General features: G+C 35.9%; 1 protein-coding gene and 1 long non-coding RNA gene across 5 annotated transcripts; one reads left to right on the top strand and one right to left on the bottom strand.

The window, feature by feature from the left end:
• On the bottom strand, positions 1-11,010 carry LOC148201499 (uncharacterized). 4 transcript variants are annotated; one of them, XM_088109381.1, is made up of 6 exons: positions 10,558-10,998; positions 10,160-10,327; positions 9,808-9,880; positions 9,114-9,258; positions 1,171-1,221; positions 1-1,034 (listed from the first exon to the last, which is right to left on the bottom strand). In XM_088109381.1, the coding sequence occupies exons 2-6, from the start codon at positions 10,231-10,233 to the stop codon at positions 169-171; spliced, it is 1,209 nt and encodes a 402-aa protein (XP_087965507.1). In that variant the 5' UTR covers positions 10,234-10,327; positions 10,558-10,998; the 3' UTR covers positions 1-168. The 4 variants fall into 4 exon arrangements, with proteins under 4 accessions (XP_087965507.1, XP_087965506.1, XP_087965508.1 ...); XM_088109380.1 differs by having other exon boundaries at positions 10,590-10,996; XM_088109382.1 differs by having other exon boundaries at positions 1,171-1,212; positions 10,160-11,010.
• Positions 10,722-11,426, top strand: LOC148201500 (uncharacterized). The gene is made up of 2 exons (XR_015784956.1): positions 10,722-10,860; positions 11,202-11,426. It is a non-coding gene; the product is annotated as an uncharacterized LOC148201500 (long non-coding RNA).
• The last annotated feature ends 3,570 nt before the right edge of the window (positions 11,427-14,996 follow it).

Genomic DNA, 14,996 nt, shown 5'->3' on the forward strand with positions numbered 1-14,996 from the left:
TTTTACATAAGTCATCATTGCCTTCAAAGAATAATTCAGCTGTCCCAGCATCTGGAACTGGACAAGACAGGTTTCAATTAACCCATTTGATTTGGAATAGGAAAATCATTGAAGCCCGTAATTATCATAATATAAAAGATTAATCTTACAAAGAGAGAACGAAAATCATTAAATCTCCTCAATTAAACGTTTGCCTTTGGCCTCGGCTTTATTGTTCAATTTTTCAGCTTTATTGCTCGACTGAAATTCCATGGCTGATGTCTTTTCTGCTCTTACAATGGCAGCTAAAGAAGACCAGGCTTCCTCTGGCTGCTCATGAACCCAACACATGATGAAATATATCTTCCTTTCTGCTAGCTTTATAGCCCTTCGAATCCCATCCCTCCGTGACTTTCTTGGCCTTTCTGATCTGGCCTCTTTTTCCCCTTCTTGAATCAACCGATGCATATCACAAAGGGCACACACCAAAGCAGAAGTTCCCAAACTAAGTAGACTGATTACATCATCAATGACACTCAAACCAAATTGCAATCCTCCCACGTGTCTGTAAGCTGGACAGCATACCTGCTCCAAGAAATGAGAAAGGGCTTCTAGCACTGTCTCTGGCTGAGCACCTTGACCCAACACCGAGGACAGACTCAATACAACTGTGACAGACCCAAGGGCATCTGACCTCCAATCTCCATTGTAGAGACGAAGGGTGAAACAGTAGCTGTATAGAATATCAACTAGGTGAACAGTCAAAAGGGGTGATGGCTCCCTAGAACTAAGACTGCTTAGAGGAGGAAGCGGGGTTTCAGGACCGGTAGGAACTTCGCCGAATTCTTCACCTCCAATATCATCTGGCAATTCCTTCTCAGGAAGTAGTTGAACGAGCTGAGTTCCTTCACTACTGAGACGGATTTTTCTGGCAGAAGGCTTTGACCACCATGGATCCCATGGTTTAATCATCTTGCTCAATTCCCCATAAGCAATTGCTCTATGAAACTGTTTCTTTTCTTCAAGAGATAAATCATCAAAGCTGATTTCTTGTCCTGTAAGAATATGAAAATATATCAGCCTTACATTATGATGACATGGACATAAATCAGTTTAACTGCTACAGACGGAGCAATTAGAATACACGTTCAAGTTACAGCAGATAATAAGCAGCATTAAATAGGAACTTACCAGACAAAAGTTTTTCCATTGTCTGCTCGGATAAAGTTGAATCTGCAAAAGCTAAGGAAATAAGGGTACAAATTTAGCTCCCTTCTCAAGCAGTAGAAAAGATAGCTCATGAATTAATTACTACATCTAACAGATCTTCTAAAGCAATCAACAAAAAATAATAAGAGTGCACTTTTTATAATTTATTCACGTTCAGTAGATGACTAGCCAGTCTGAGCTTCATTAATTATAGAATCCTACTAACTGAATGCTCCATAGACTGTCCATCAATTTTGCACGTTCTTGTTTCTTTCCTTTTCTGATGTTTTGGCTACATAGCAGGTGACCTCGGTAGCAACGGGATAATAGATCAGCATCTTCCTGTTTCCTTAGCGACTTGCGGAATTCTAACCCTCTCTATACAGTTGTTCCTTCTTTTCCTAGTCAATTGTCTCATTCTATCTTCTATAGATAAAGAGGCAGCAAGACTCCACTATTGAAGATTCTTTTCATCCCTAACTATTATTGGGTTTTTTTCTTAATAAAAATTACTTAATATATATTTTAGAGAGAAAACAAATTCCTCCAATTAGGCAATAAAATTTCAATAGGTTATGACAATTAATTACTCTTCTCTAACAAGCAATCAAAAGTCAACATTTTGATATTTTCTGATCTCTATTAATGAATTTGAGCAATCAGTCACGTGTAGGAAGCAAAAGGTAAATTCATCTACTCTAGTAATTATATGAAATTTTAGAACATAACGAAGAATAGTTCACAGACATATTCTAAACCATCTCTTCTAGCAATATTTTACCAATAAAAAGACAGTACACAAACATAAGAACAGGAATAAACGCATCCAGGATAAAGTTGGATAATCATTGCCAAAAAACTCTTCAGGTTAAATAATTGCAGAAGATCCACCTTCCAACCAATTTTGAAGTATCTTCAATTGACTGCATCTCAGACTAATACAGCTGATTACAACAACCAGTAACATCAATTATGTCCTGGCCAATTGGTTGGGTGCCAAAGAACTTCCCATGATTCATGTTTAGTCTTCAAGGAAGGCCAAGAGAAAAAAGGGCTGGTCAAAGAGAGAATTGAATAAAGAAGGACTATGTAGCAAGAAATTAGATCCATCAGTGGAGCTTTCCAACAAGTATTCATCTGAAAAAAATCATCCTTGTCCATTCAGTCAGATAAAGCTGTAACTGTTTTGTTGTACTTTTATAAAAGCCGTTTTTTGGTGTATCTAGCTTTAGGTTAGGGAGCATAGGCTGTAGCCTTCCTCTTTGAGATATACTAGTACTCATCTTTTTAATATATACATATACATCAGTTGAGTTGAAACCCTGTGATTGTTTGCTATCTCTAAGTTCAAGTTGATAGGAGCTGGTCATGTTTTTTTCATTTTATGGTACTCTTACTAATGCAACTACAAAACTCAATTGGAAGAATTACTTATCTTGGTTGCTTCAATAGAGTTGTATTTCTCAATTCAGGGATACACTTGAGATAAAAATATGTTCTCTCTTGAGGGCTTAAACACCTCTACACTTACATTTATAGAAAACAAAGTAACTAACTACACTTCTTTCCAACTCACTGTTAGTTGGAACAACTTGAACACAACTCATACACACATAACTCATACACAATAACCAATAATTCTAACATTCCCCCTCAAGCTGGAGCATACAGATTGTATGTACCAAACTTGGAACAAATAAACTCGATCCGAGGTTCCCTTAATGACTTAGTCAACATATCTGCGAGTTGGTCATTTGATCTAACAAACTCGGTACATATTTCTTTTGACAATAACTTTATCGGACAAAATGACAATCAATTTCTATATGCTTAGTCCTCTCGTGAAACACTGGATTTGATGCAATGTGAAGAGCAGCTTGGTTATCACAATACATCTTCATACTCTGGATGTCACAATAGCTAAGCTCTTGAAGGAACTGTTTCACCCATATAAGTTCACATGTTAGTGACGTCATTGCCCTATATTCAGCTTCCGTTGTTGATCGAGCCACTACATTTTGTTTCTTACTTTTCCATGAGATAATGTTTCCTCCAAGGAAAACACAATATCCAATAGTAGATCGTCTATCAATAGGAGAACCTGTCCAATCGACATCACAATATCCTGATACTTGAAGGCTTCCTTTTTCTTCATATAACAGCCATTGCCTGGGAGCTTTTTTCAGATACCTTAGAATGCAAATGATAGCATTCCAATGGCCAACACATGGAGCTTGCATGAATTGACCAACCACCCCAACAACAAAAGATAGATCTGGCCTTGTAATAGTGAGATAGATTAGTTTTCCAACTAGCCTCCTATATCTCTCCGGGTCGGAGAATAACTCACCTTCTGTTGTTAATTTTTGATTTGGGTCCATGGGACTCTCAACCGGTCTACAATCAATCATGTCTGTTTCTTGCAAAATATCCAGAGCATACTTCCTTTGGGAGATTACAACTCCATCTTTTGACTGAGCTACTTCAATGCCTAAGAAGTATTTGAGGCTTCCAAGATCCTTGGTTTGGAAATGTCTACACAAGTACTCCTTCAATTGAGATATTCCAGCAGTATCATTCTTTGTAATAACGATATCATCAACATATACAATTAAGTAAACACATTTCCTGAGAAACGAGTGATAATAAAAGACTGAATGATCTGCTTCACTGCGTTTTAGCCCAAATTTCTGAACAATGGAGCAGAATTTTCCAAACCAAGCACGTGGTGATTGCTTGAGCCCATATAGAGATCAGTGCAATTTGCAAACCATACCAGACTCCCCTGAGCAACAAACCTAGGAGGTTGCTCCATATAAACTTCCTCCTCAAGATCACCATGGAGAAAGGTATTCTTGATATCCAATTGATGAAGTGGCCAATGACGAATTGCTGCTATTGCAAAGAACAGACGAATGGTAGTCATCTTGACCACGGGAGAAAATGTGTCACAATAATCAAGGCCATACACCTGAGTGTACCCTTTTGCAACTAGCTGGGCTTTGAGCCGATTAATGTCACCATTAGGGCCAACTTTAATTGCAAAGGCCCATCGACAACCAACAGCCTTTTTGCCCGGGGGAAGTGGCACAAGCTCCCAAGTATTACTGTGGTCATTTCAACAATCATGGCTTGTCGCCATCCAGGATGATCAAGTGCTTCTTTCACATTTTTGGGTATAATCACAGAGGACATTGAGGATAAAAGGAGGGCGACAATCTGTGATAGCTAAGAAAATTATAAATGGGATGAGGGTTTCGAGTGGAACGAGTACCTTTTCTGAGAGCAATGGGCCAACCAGAATCATCTTCACCAGGAGGCGTGGCAGGAGGCGATGAGGGAGAAGAATCTGAAGGAGGAGATCCACCATTTTCTAGAAGAGGACTACCCATCGGGGTACTATGTTGGAAGATATCAATATGTCGAGAGGAAGGTTCGGGAGGACCTTGAGCATGACTTGGATTGACATTGACATTAGAGATATTGGACTCAACTACTAGAAGAGGAAGGACCTGTTGGAGGATATGGACATCTCGAACATATGGAGAGAAGAAAGGTGTTTGTTCAAAGAATGTAACATTGGCAGACATGTAGTACTTCTTGGTTTCAGGAGAGTAACACTGGTACTCTTCTTGAAGCCGAGAATAGCCCAAAAAGACACATTTGATCGCACGAGCGGAGAGCTTGTCTAGCCCCGGAGACATGTCGTGAACAAAACATACACAACCAAAAACCCGAGGAGGGGTGTGAAAGAGAGGATCATTGGGAAAGAGAATGGAGAAAGGGACTTTATTATTGAGAGAGGAGGGCATCCTATTAATAAGAAAACAGGCGGTTAAGATGACATCCCCCAGTGATGGACATGTATATGGGCACCAAGCAAAAGGGTACGAGCAGTTTCAACTAAGTGTCTATTTTTTCTTTCGGCTATATCATTTTGCTGGGGTGTATAAGGACAAGTGGACTGATGCAAAATACCATGGGAGCTAAGGATTGCAGAAAAATTGGATGAGAAATACTCTTTAGCATTATCACTTCTTAAGATTTTAATCACTTGACCAAATTGGTTCTTGATTTCATTCAAAAAGGATGTGAAGATGGGTAACAATTCAGAGCGAACTTTCATTAGATAAACCCAAGTACATCTAGAATACTCATCAATAAAGGTAACAAAGTACCTAAAACGAAAGAAGAGACGCGACTAGGTCCCCAGACATCATAATGAATAATAGAAAAACTAGAATTACTCATTGATTGAGACTTTTTAGGAAAGACGGATCTAACATGTTTTCCTAGTTGACAAGACTCACATTCTAAAGTCTGAAGACCACTAAGTTCAGGACACATCTTTTTTAACTTTGACAAGTAAGGGTGGTCAAATCGGTCATGTAACACTTTAGGGGGAAGAGCTGCAACACATGATACCCGTGGACGAGATCCAAAATGGTATAAACCTGCAGCTTCATATCCTTCTCCAATCTGTCTCCCCGAGCCATGCTCCTGTATAACAAAAGATTTTGAATTGAAAGTTATTGAACAATGTAACATTTTGGTTAACTGACTTAAGGAAATTAAATTGAATGGACAATTAGGGACAAAAAGAACAAATTTCAGAGTTAGAGAGGGAGACAGGGAGACTTGATCGACTCCCTTTGAACAAGTTTTAGAGCCATTTGCAAGAGTAATGAAATGGGGTTTTTCTTGGAGGGAAAGGGTTGAGAACAATGAGGTATTACCAGAGATGTGATCAGAAGCACCCGAGTCAATTACTCATGAATTTTGACCTTCCATGGATTGAGAAATGCAAGCTGTGGATGTACTTGGGGATTGAGATGATTGCGCTAAGCTGTTAGACTTTAATCGCAGATACTCTTGATACTCTTCCTCAGTGAACTTGGAGTTGGAAGTGGGAGTTTCAGCCTTAGAGATATTGGCTGTTTTTGAAGGAAAACCATGCAAGGAGTAGCAGTTTTCTTGGGTGTGACCCATCTTCTTACAATAAGTGTACTGTAGACGTCTCCTACCTCTACGTCCTCTCCTCTAGTGCCCCGTCCTCCTCTTCCCCGCGTAGCAACCATGACAGATGGTTCCATTGTTTCAGGAGCTTCCTGATATTGAGGCACTGGAACACGAAGAAGACGTGTGGTCAAGGCTTCCAAGGAAGGGACCTCATGACTTGTCAGAAGTTGATCTCTGATATGATTCAAATCAGGGTGTAAAGCTCAGAGGATCATCACCATATAATACTTGTCAAGCTTCTTCTTGATGTCTTCCGAAGATTCCACTTCCAAGAACATTCTTAACTCTTCCACAGCTGCTTGGGCTTCAGTCATGAAGGAGACCATATCATGGTCTGTCATTTTGAGACATGCAAGCTTGTTTGCTGTATCATAGAGACATTGAATATCATTAGCATAAATGCTTTGAGCTTTCTTCCAAAAAGAGTGACATGTTTTGAAGGCTCTAATAGATATCAAAGGTCGGGGTTCCACAGATTGCCACAATAGGGCACACAATTGGAAATCTGCATGTTTCCATTGTTCAGCTTTTTCAGAAGGTACTTGGCTTCCATCCTGCTCAAGGTGGTCATAATGTCCTTGACCGAGAAACCACATTTCCATGGCAGCAGACCAAGAGAGGTAATTATTTCCATTTAGCTTTTCGGAAGTAATTGAGGGACTTCCAGAGAAAGAAAGAACACTTCCAGACGCCATTGTTGATAAAAATAGGAGAGGAACCAGAAAGGAGCCAGAAAACCGAGAGGAACTAGAAAACCCTAGGGGTTTCTTAGGGTTTTCTTCAAGGGGAGCTTCTGGACCTCACTGAAGCAGGGTTTTGAGGGGCAGAGCAGAGAGAGGAGGTCTAGGCGACGGCTATGGAGGTGTCGCGGTGACTTTCCGGCGGCCAGAGGGTGGCACGTGAGTTGCACGCACCTGTTCGCAGAGCGCACAAAGAAGCGGCGCGTGGCGGAGCGTGGAGAAGAATCAAACGTCGACACCTGTGGGGTTGGTCGTTGCATGAAGAGGCGAACCAGATCCAGTGGTCGCCGGACGGAACAGTGAAGGCGGACAGCGGCGGACGGTGGCGGACAGATGCGAGATGGCAGAGAACCAAGTTAAAGAGCTTCAAACTGCAGTTGACAGCTGCAGACAATGGCAAGACAACTGCAGACGGCGGCAATGGGCACCGGACAGATGCAAACAACAATGACAATGCTGGTGGACCACTTTAGGACAGAAACCAGAGCAGGATCCTGCTCTGATACCAACTTGAGATAAAAATATGTTCTCTCTTGAGGGCTTAAACACCTCTACACTTACATTTATAGAAAACAAAGTAACTAACCACACTCCTTTCCAACTCACTCTTAGTTGGAACACACTTGAACACAACTCATACACACATAACTCATACACAATAACCAATAATTCTAACAGATACCATGACCATTTGGAGATGAAAGCTAGAACTATTTTCACTCAAGATAAACTTAGGGACAAAGCTTGACTTCTATCTATGTGTTGTTTTATGGTAATCAATTGAGCCCAATGTGTTAGAAATACTCAAATCCTTCAAGACATTCTCTTTATTTTGGAAATGGCCCAATATATCTTTGCTAATGATAATCGTTTCCTTGATACAACTCTAAGAGCAGCCTCCCGTAAACAGACCAATCATATTATGCTCTCATATGTAGGAAAAGGTCGAGCTGCTGTAGAAGAACTGAAAAGATCCCTTGTGGCTGACTCATTGTAGGATGCCAACAAAAACTTAATAATTATACATGGTCCTGATCTTTATCATGACAGTGTTGTGATTTGCATTCTCAGATATAATAAAGAAGTTACAGGAAAAGGATTATTGTATGAGGACAGTGAAAAATACTCAAATCTGAGTGTATTGTGATGCTGATTAGGTTGATTCTCTCATTGTCAAGAGGTTCACCATAGGATATTGTGTAATCATTGGAGGGAATATTATTTCTTAGAAGAACAAGAAATAAAGTGTTGTTGCCTGATCCAATGCAGAAGCTAAACACAGATCTGACTTTGGCCACCTATGAACTTGTGTGAATTAAGCTAATACTTCTAGAGTGGAAATTCTGCGAAGTTAGGAAAATGAAACCATATTGCCTCCAATCTAGTGTTTTATGAGTGAAATAAACACATGAAAATTGATTGTCATTTGTCATGGAGAAATTGTTGTCCAAGGAACTTAGTACTGGATTCATCAACACTAATGACCAACTTGCAAACATTCTAACTATATCTTTAAAAGAGTCTACAATTCAGTTTATATGTTTCAATTTTAGTGCTTACAATTTATATGCTCCAGCTTAAGGGAGATTATTAAATTATGTGGTATTATTTTCCTGAACAGCTTTTATAAAAGTTGATTTTATGGTGTACCTAGCTTTAGATTAAGGGGCATAGGTTGTAACCTTCCTCTTTATGAGATAAACTTATACTTGTAGACACACACACACCAGCTGAGATAAAACTCACTGATTTTTGGCCATCTCTAAATTCAGGTAAAGCATTCTTACTGCCTGGACTAAAGTGCTTGCATTAACATCTCTTAAGCACCTCAAGAGGGATTCTCTATCTAAGCCGAGTCTCCAGGACAAACATGACACGAACTTAATCTTTCAGGGAAAAATTTCGTTCAGTCACATGTTCCACTGAAAATTAATTTTCAAAAGATCCCAATGGCTTTAATTGAAGCTTACCCTGTATCTATCGGGATAAATCTAGGCTGCTGTTTATATGTAATTACAACATAAAACAAAAAATATATGAATACGCTTCAAGAAATAAATAAAAACAAGAGTAAGCTTCCATGCAAAGATAGATATCAAACAAGAAAAACTGCAACAAATAAACTCTGGAACATCTAAAAGCAAGGGGAAAATATGGATGACTTACAATCCTCATCCATTTCCTCTTCTGAATGAAATCTTTTCAGTATGTCCAACATCTTGTTTTTGGTCTTTTCATCAGGCTGCATTTGCTGAAGCTCTTGAACTACATTTTCTTTCATGAAAGATTCAGTGCAACGGAGACTATGAGACTGTCAAAATTCACAACAGTTTGCAAACAAACAAGGATCAAGACTCAACGTATCTATAGAGAAAGTATGTAGTAGCATCCAATTTGCAAAATCATTTAAACCCAATAAAAGCATAACAGATTTCTAAAATAAAGCGTTCTCAGAATAGTCAGAACACTCACCATAGTAAAGCAGGCACAATAAATGCAAAAGGAGATACAGAGATACAAAAGCATAAGGGGAGAATAAAAATGGTAAACAGAAGTAACATTTATCCTCTGAATGTCTGTAAAAGTTGTAAATCTCAAAAAAATATTAAGACAACTTGCACCTAAACTGGAATATGCATACTACTGCCATGCAGAAAATATTCTGCTCCAAATTCAAAAGTAATCTGTCATATATATTCTTTAGCTATTGAGAATTACCATGCTAGTGCGCATAAAATTATGGGAATCTAAAACTTAATCAATGATGTAAGGTTACACACATGCAGCTTCTATGCAAAGAATGAATTCAAACTCTTACTTAACCAGCTCAAATAAACTTACAGACAACTACTGTACATACTTTGTAACATTGGAGGGAGCAGTATCGCGAATTGCATCGAGGACACGTGTACTGAGAAAACTGCTTCTGGCATCTGTTGCAGTATGAAATGGAATAAATGAGGACAGCTTGATCTAAAAGAAATTGAAAATATCTAGTCATATTCAACCTGCAGAATAAACTAGAACTGAAAATTATAATTTTTATGCACACAAATATCAACTGATAGAACTAAGCGTGTTTCCAAACAAAGTAAGAATCGGAAAATAAATTAAAAAAACAGCAAAAAACGCTTCTTGATCTTCATCTTAGTATAATGATAAAAAAACATATATGTAGAAGAAAACTTATAATAAGTTGAAGAAGAACATACACGTGGCAGATTATCCGAATAGGGTTCGGCGAAGGAGTAGAAGATTTGGCAGAGGTAACTATATTATCAGCCATGTCCGGAAGGGTGTTTTGATGTTTCAGAATATTCAGGAAATGTTGGACTCAATTGAAATCGAACGCATAGGTTTCACTCGGTTATGATCAGAATCTGCAAGCAGAAGTAAAAGAACACTAAAGCCAAAAGTTGGTTTCTAGAATAAGGTAATAGACGTAGACCCTTCCGTGGCTAAACACCAAAGCTACAACATTACGTGTAAAAAACAAGAATTTAGAATGAAAATAAAAAAGGTGAATTTGTGAGGTGGCATGTTGAGTAAGAGAGATACTTTAATTTAGGGAAACAGAAAAGAAAGAAAGAGATGTGAGAATAGAAGAGACGGTGAGTATTGCAGGGTGCTACGAGGGTTTGCCTGTGTGGCGTGAGTTGAGAGGCATTTGTAGTTCCGGGGATGGCTGTCCGTGTGGGAGCGGCGCGATGGAAACATAAAGGGAATTGAGAGTACAAGTGCAAGGTGAATAACAGAGAAGGCAGAGGCGAGGGCTTGGCGCTGTGGCGGGAGGCGCGTGGTTTTCGGAGAGAGTTGTGGCTCCGGTGGTGGTTGACTGAGCGGCCGCGGTGGTAGTAGCAGAGCAAGGTGAATAACAGAAAAGTGCTGGATGGGAATTGCAGGGAGGCAGAGAGTAAGTCTGAAATTTACGATGTGGTATTAACAAACAACCTCTTCTTGGCTTCTGTTTTCTTTCTTTCCCTCTCCTCTCTTGTATCAAACGCAGTCGTTTTTTAATATTAAAAATAAAATTTCATATATAATTATATATTTATATTATAAAGATATACAAAGAAATATACATTTTTAATTTTTAATTTTATCTTCTTAATTACTATTTTTAAACTTAAATAATTATTAATGATTAAAAAATTATTTTTAGGTTCCATTATTAACTACATATGCATTATTTAGTTTGGTTAAAAAATATTTTTAATTTAAAAAGTTTTACATAAAAAACTTTTGGTTTGGAAGGCTGGTTTTGGAGTGATAGAACGTGGATCAAAGGGGGCTTGAAGTCTTCAACATGGTGCAGTAACCAAATGGGTTGGAATTTTGCTGGAAGTAGTTCTTTTTACCAATGTACAATGATGTCTTTTTTCTTTAATATTTAACATTGAATAATATTATTTTTTCATGCTGAACAATTTGTTGTATTAAAGCATGTTTACTATTAGTTTATAATATTTAATTTTTGTATCCAATTATTTGATTGTTTTTCATATATAAAGCATTTTCATCATAATCAAATAAATTATAAATATAACAAAAAAAAAATTATTTTGCATTCTGAACGGTTTTGCACCGCAGTTAGTTCCAGCAATTTTTGCAACCTTCTTAAAATACCGACGATTTTATTAAAACTCTGAAAATAACTGCGGTTTAATCAAAATTTCCGAAAATCGCAGTAGTTTTATAACTCTGAAAATAGCGGCCGTTTTATCAAAACTCTCAAAATTACGGCAGTTTTATCAAAACTCTCAAAATTACGGCAGTTTATAGAAAACCCGCCGATAACAGTTAGTGACACCTCCGATAACAGTTAGTGACATTGTTTTTTCCAGTGATTTTTGTAATCGTGAAAAATTTATTTTTCAGATTCAATATTTTTGTAGTGATACCTCTGACACTAAGATACAAAATTTAATTTTTAAAATAATAATAACCGAAGCGTATTGATGTATAAGCTATAATTATTTAAAAAATAAAACCAATACGCTTTCACTAATTTAAAAAATTCACTGAATTTTCAAAGTCTTTTTTTTAAATATGAAACATATTATACGAAGTTAAATATAATATTTCACTATTTTAAACCAATAATTAAACCGGGGAAGATGGAACTTGTGTTTTGAATAAACAAGTCCATAAGCGAGGGTGATATTTCCGAGTCAAATCTTTGGGTACGTAATAAGCATTACTTATTGCTGATAAAAAAAAAAGATGAATTTGTGTTACACTTTTAGGTTTTAGGGAGAGTAAGTTTCGAGGTTTTATTTAATCTGTTTTTCTCTCTGTTAAAATACTGTTGGATATTTACAAACATGTTTGATTTAAATTTTGTTTTTTCATATTGGTACAATAAAGGCTAAGTAATTTAACAATATTACTAACATCAATAATTTTATGGCATGCTCTGTCAACATTTATAACTGTCATGCAATCTAACGAGTCAACAAATGTTTCTATAACCCAACAAATTCTATAACTTATTGAAGTTCATTAGCTGTTTTATGTATCCTAATTATAAGTTAAAAGTTGTATAAAATTAAGAGAGTTAAGTTATATATATATATATATATATATATATATATATATATATATATATATATTAAAATTTTATATAGTAGCGGTGTCAAATATGTTATATACATAGACACTAAAAAAACATATTTTTTATTAGTCATTGTGTTATATCAGTTTAATAAATTGCTAAAAAGAATTTTATTTTTGTTAATATTTTTAACCGTCATAAAATTTTTATTATTTTAAATTTAACTAAATATTTATATTCAAGTTGTTTTCTCCTCATTTTTTTTATATCTTCTTCCCCTCACATTCTCATTCTCATCCTGAGATTTAATGCTCTGCCAAAATGTCTTCATGATTTCATCTGTGTGTTCTCTCGATACATCTCACTCCATCGTCTTCATTGATCCATTCTCTGGTTATTATTCCCATTTCAAACTTCTTTATTATTCAATCCTCTTGTGAATTTTGTTTATTTCTCTTCATATGCAATTATATAAAAAAAAAAACAAAAAATGACATGTACATGATTACTATCTTGGGGAACCAAATCATTTATTAAGGATTATATGACATGCTAAATCATTATTGACATTAATATTTTATTAACGAAAAAGAGAAAAATAATATTTGATAAAACTAAAAAACAAAACTTAATTACATTTCAGATGCTTGAAAACAAATTTAAACCTTCTCACTCACGTATAGTTAGTTTATAAAATTAAAAAAATTAAAAGTGAGTTATCTTGACACTATTTTAATGTATTACACGCCATTTAAAATATACATAATACATGTTCAAAAGCTATCATTAGATTAAGTAAGTACAAATTTAAATTATGTAAAAAAAAGATTATCACAATAACATATCACTTGATTTAAAAGTTGAATAAAAAATAACATTTTTTACAATTTCTCTTTATCATGTTACTAAGTTTGACACTCACTATTATTTGATATATAATATGTCTCCATCTTCAGGAATCAAGTGTATTTTACCATATCCAGAAAAAAAAAATTAAGTGAAAATCCTAGACATCTTCGAATGTACATTAATTTTTCTTATAGTTAGATTACATCCTATAAAGCATAATACATTCACGAATGAAGAAGGATGTGGCTGAAAAGTTCCATTTACAAAAGGAAAGAAACAAAAGGAAAGAAATAAAGAAAGAGAAACGAGAGAGAAGAGTTTGCTGAATCACTTTACCTAACAAGAATATATATCCTTCTTATGAGAAGAGTTTGAATAAGAAAACAATTGTAGGAACATCGCTATGGTGACTTAGTGCATGTCAGTTTCTGTCGAACATATATCAAATCGTCAGCACCATTGTGAACATCGAATTTAGCCAATGACAAAGACATGATATTGCTGTTTTCGTGCAAGGTTACAGTGACCTCACTAGGGCATATTCTATATCATATCCGTATCTTGCATATTTGAATAAAAAATATGGTGCACACATGCAGATTAAATAAATAGATTACGTGAGTGTATATATATCATCAGTATGTAAAAAGTTGATGCAGTGATATTAGTGTTTCCATTGATGACTCCCAAGGTAGTACAAATGGTGGAAAGTGTTGGTGATGATGAGCATAAGAAGAAGAAGGAGGTTAAGAGTCTGGCATTCTTGAAACTGTTGAGCTATGCTGACATGGTGGATTGGATTCTGATGGGTTTGGGAAGTGTTGGTTCCATTGTGCATGGCATGGCACTTCCTGTGGGGTATCTGTTGTTGGGAAAAGCTCTTGATGCTTTCGGAAACAATATTGAAGACATAGATGCCATGGTTAAGGCTCTTAAAAAGGTTGCTGTTTTTCATATATATGAAGAAAAGAGAGTGTTGTTATTTGAGCTGAATAAACTGATAGTGTGTTTCTTCTTGTTATGTTCAGATTGTTCCATATTGTCTGGTATATGGCCATAGCCACATTTCCTGCTGGGGTACTTGGTAAAGTTTATCTTTTCTTCCTTATCCCAGAATAACAATATACTTTCACAAACACAAATATTTTATATTTTTTTACATTATTTTTTATTATTTTTTTACAAATATAAAACTTATTTTTTTTTTATAATTATAATATTTTTAGAGTATGTGTCAATTATTTAGCCACTATTTAGGTTTCTTCTACGTAGACAATTATGTGATGTTTATTTTCTTTTATCCTTTAAATTTGCCAATTTTCCTTGTTTTAAAGAGTACATCATAATTCTTATTTTAATGAAAAAAAAAATTAAGGTAAGTTTAGGCTGTTTTTTTTTCTGTTAAATTTAGAAAGTCTTTCATGAAACACCTTTCAAAAAGGAAATTTGTATTTTCACACTCAACTTTTCTTATATACTGATCTCACTGTTCCTTTTATTAATAAAATATTTAATCAATACTAATAAATATAAATGAAATTTTGAAATAAAGTACCGACGTCCTTTCAAAAATTCATTTTTTAGACAGTGGGAAGTTTTGTGTTAATTGGTGGTAATGAAGATTGAGACACTAAAACTGAAATTTA

The sequence above is a fragment of the Vigna umbellata genome, chromosome 3, assembly GCF_029865625.1.
Source record: "Vigna umbellata cultivar VRB3 chromosome 3, Vumbellata_1.0, whole genome shotgun sequence".
NCBI classification, from domain to species: domain Eukaryota; kingdom Viridiplantae; phylum Streptophyta; class Magnoliopsida; order Fabales; family Fabaceae; genus Vigna; species Vigna umbellata.

Excerpts from the sequence above, each read along its gene's own strand:
- LOC148201499 (XM_088109381.1), bottom strand. The coding sequence starts at position 10,233 with ATGGCTGATAATATAGTTACCTCTGCCAAATCTTCTACTCCTTCGCCG. Across the intron at positions 9,881-10,159 it reads ATTCGGATAATCTGCCACGT|ATGCCAGAAGCAGTTTTCTC; the intron begins GTATGTTCTTCT and ends ATACTGCAACAG. Across the intron at positions 9,259-9,807 it reads GCTCCCTCCAATGTTACAAA|TCTCATAGTCTCCGTTGCAC; the intron begins GTATGTACAGTA and ends GAATTTTGACAG.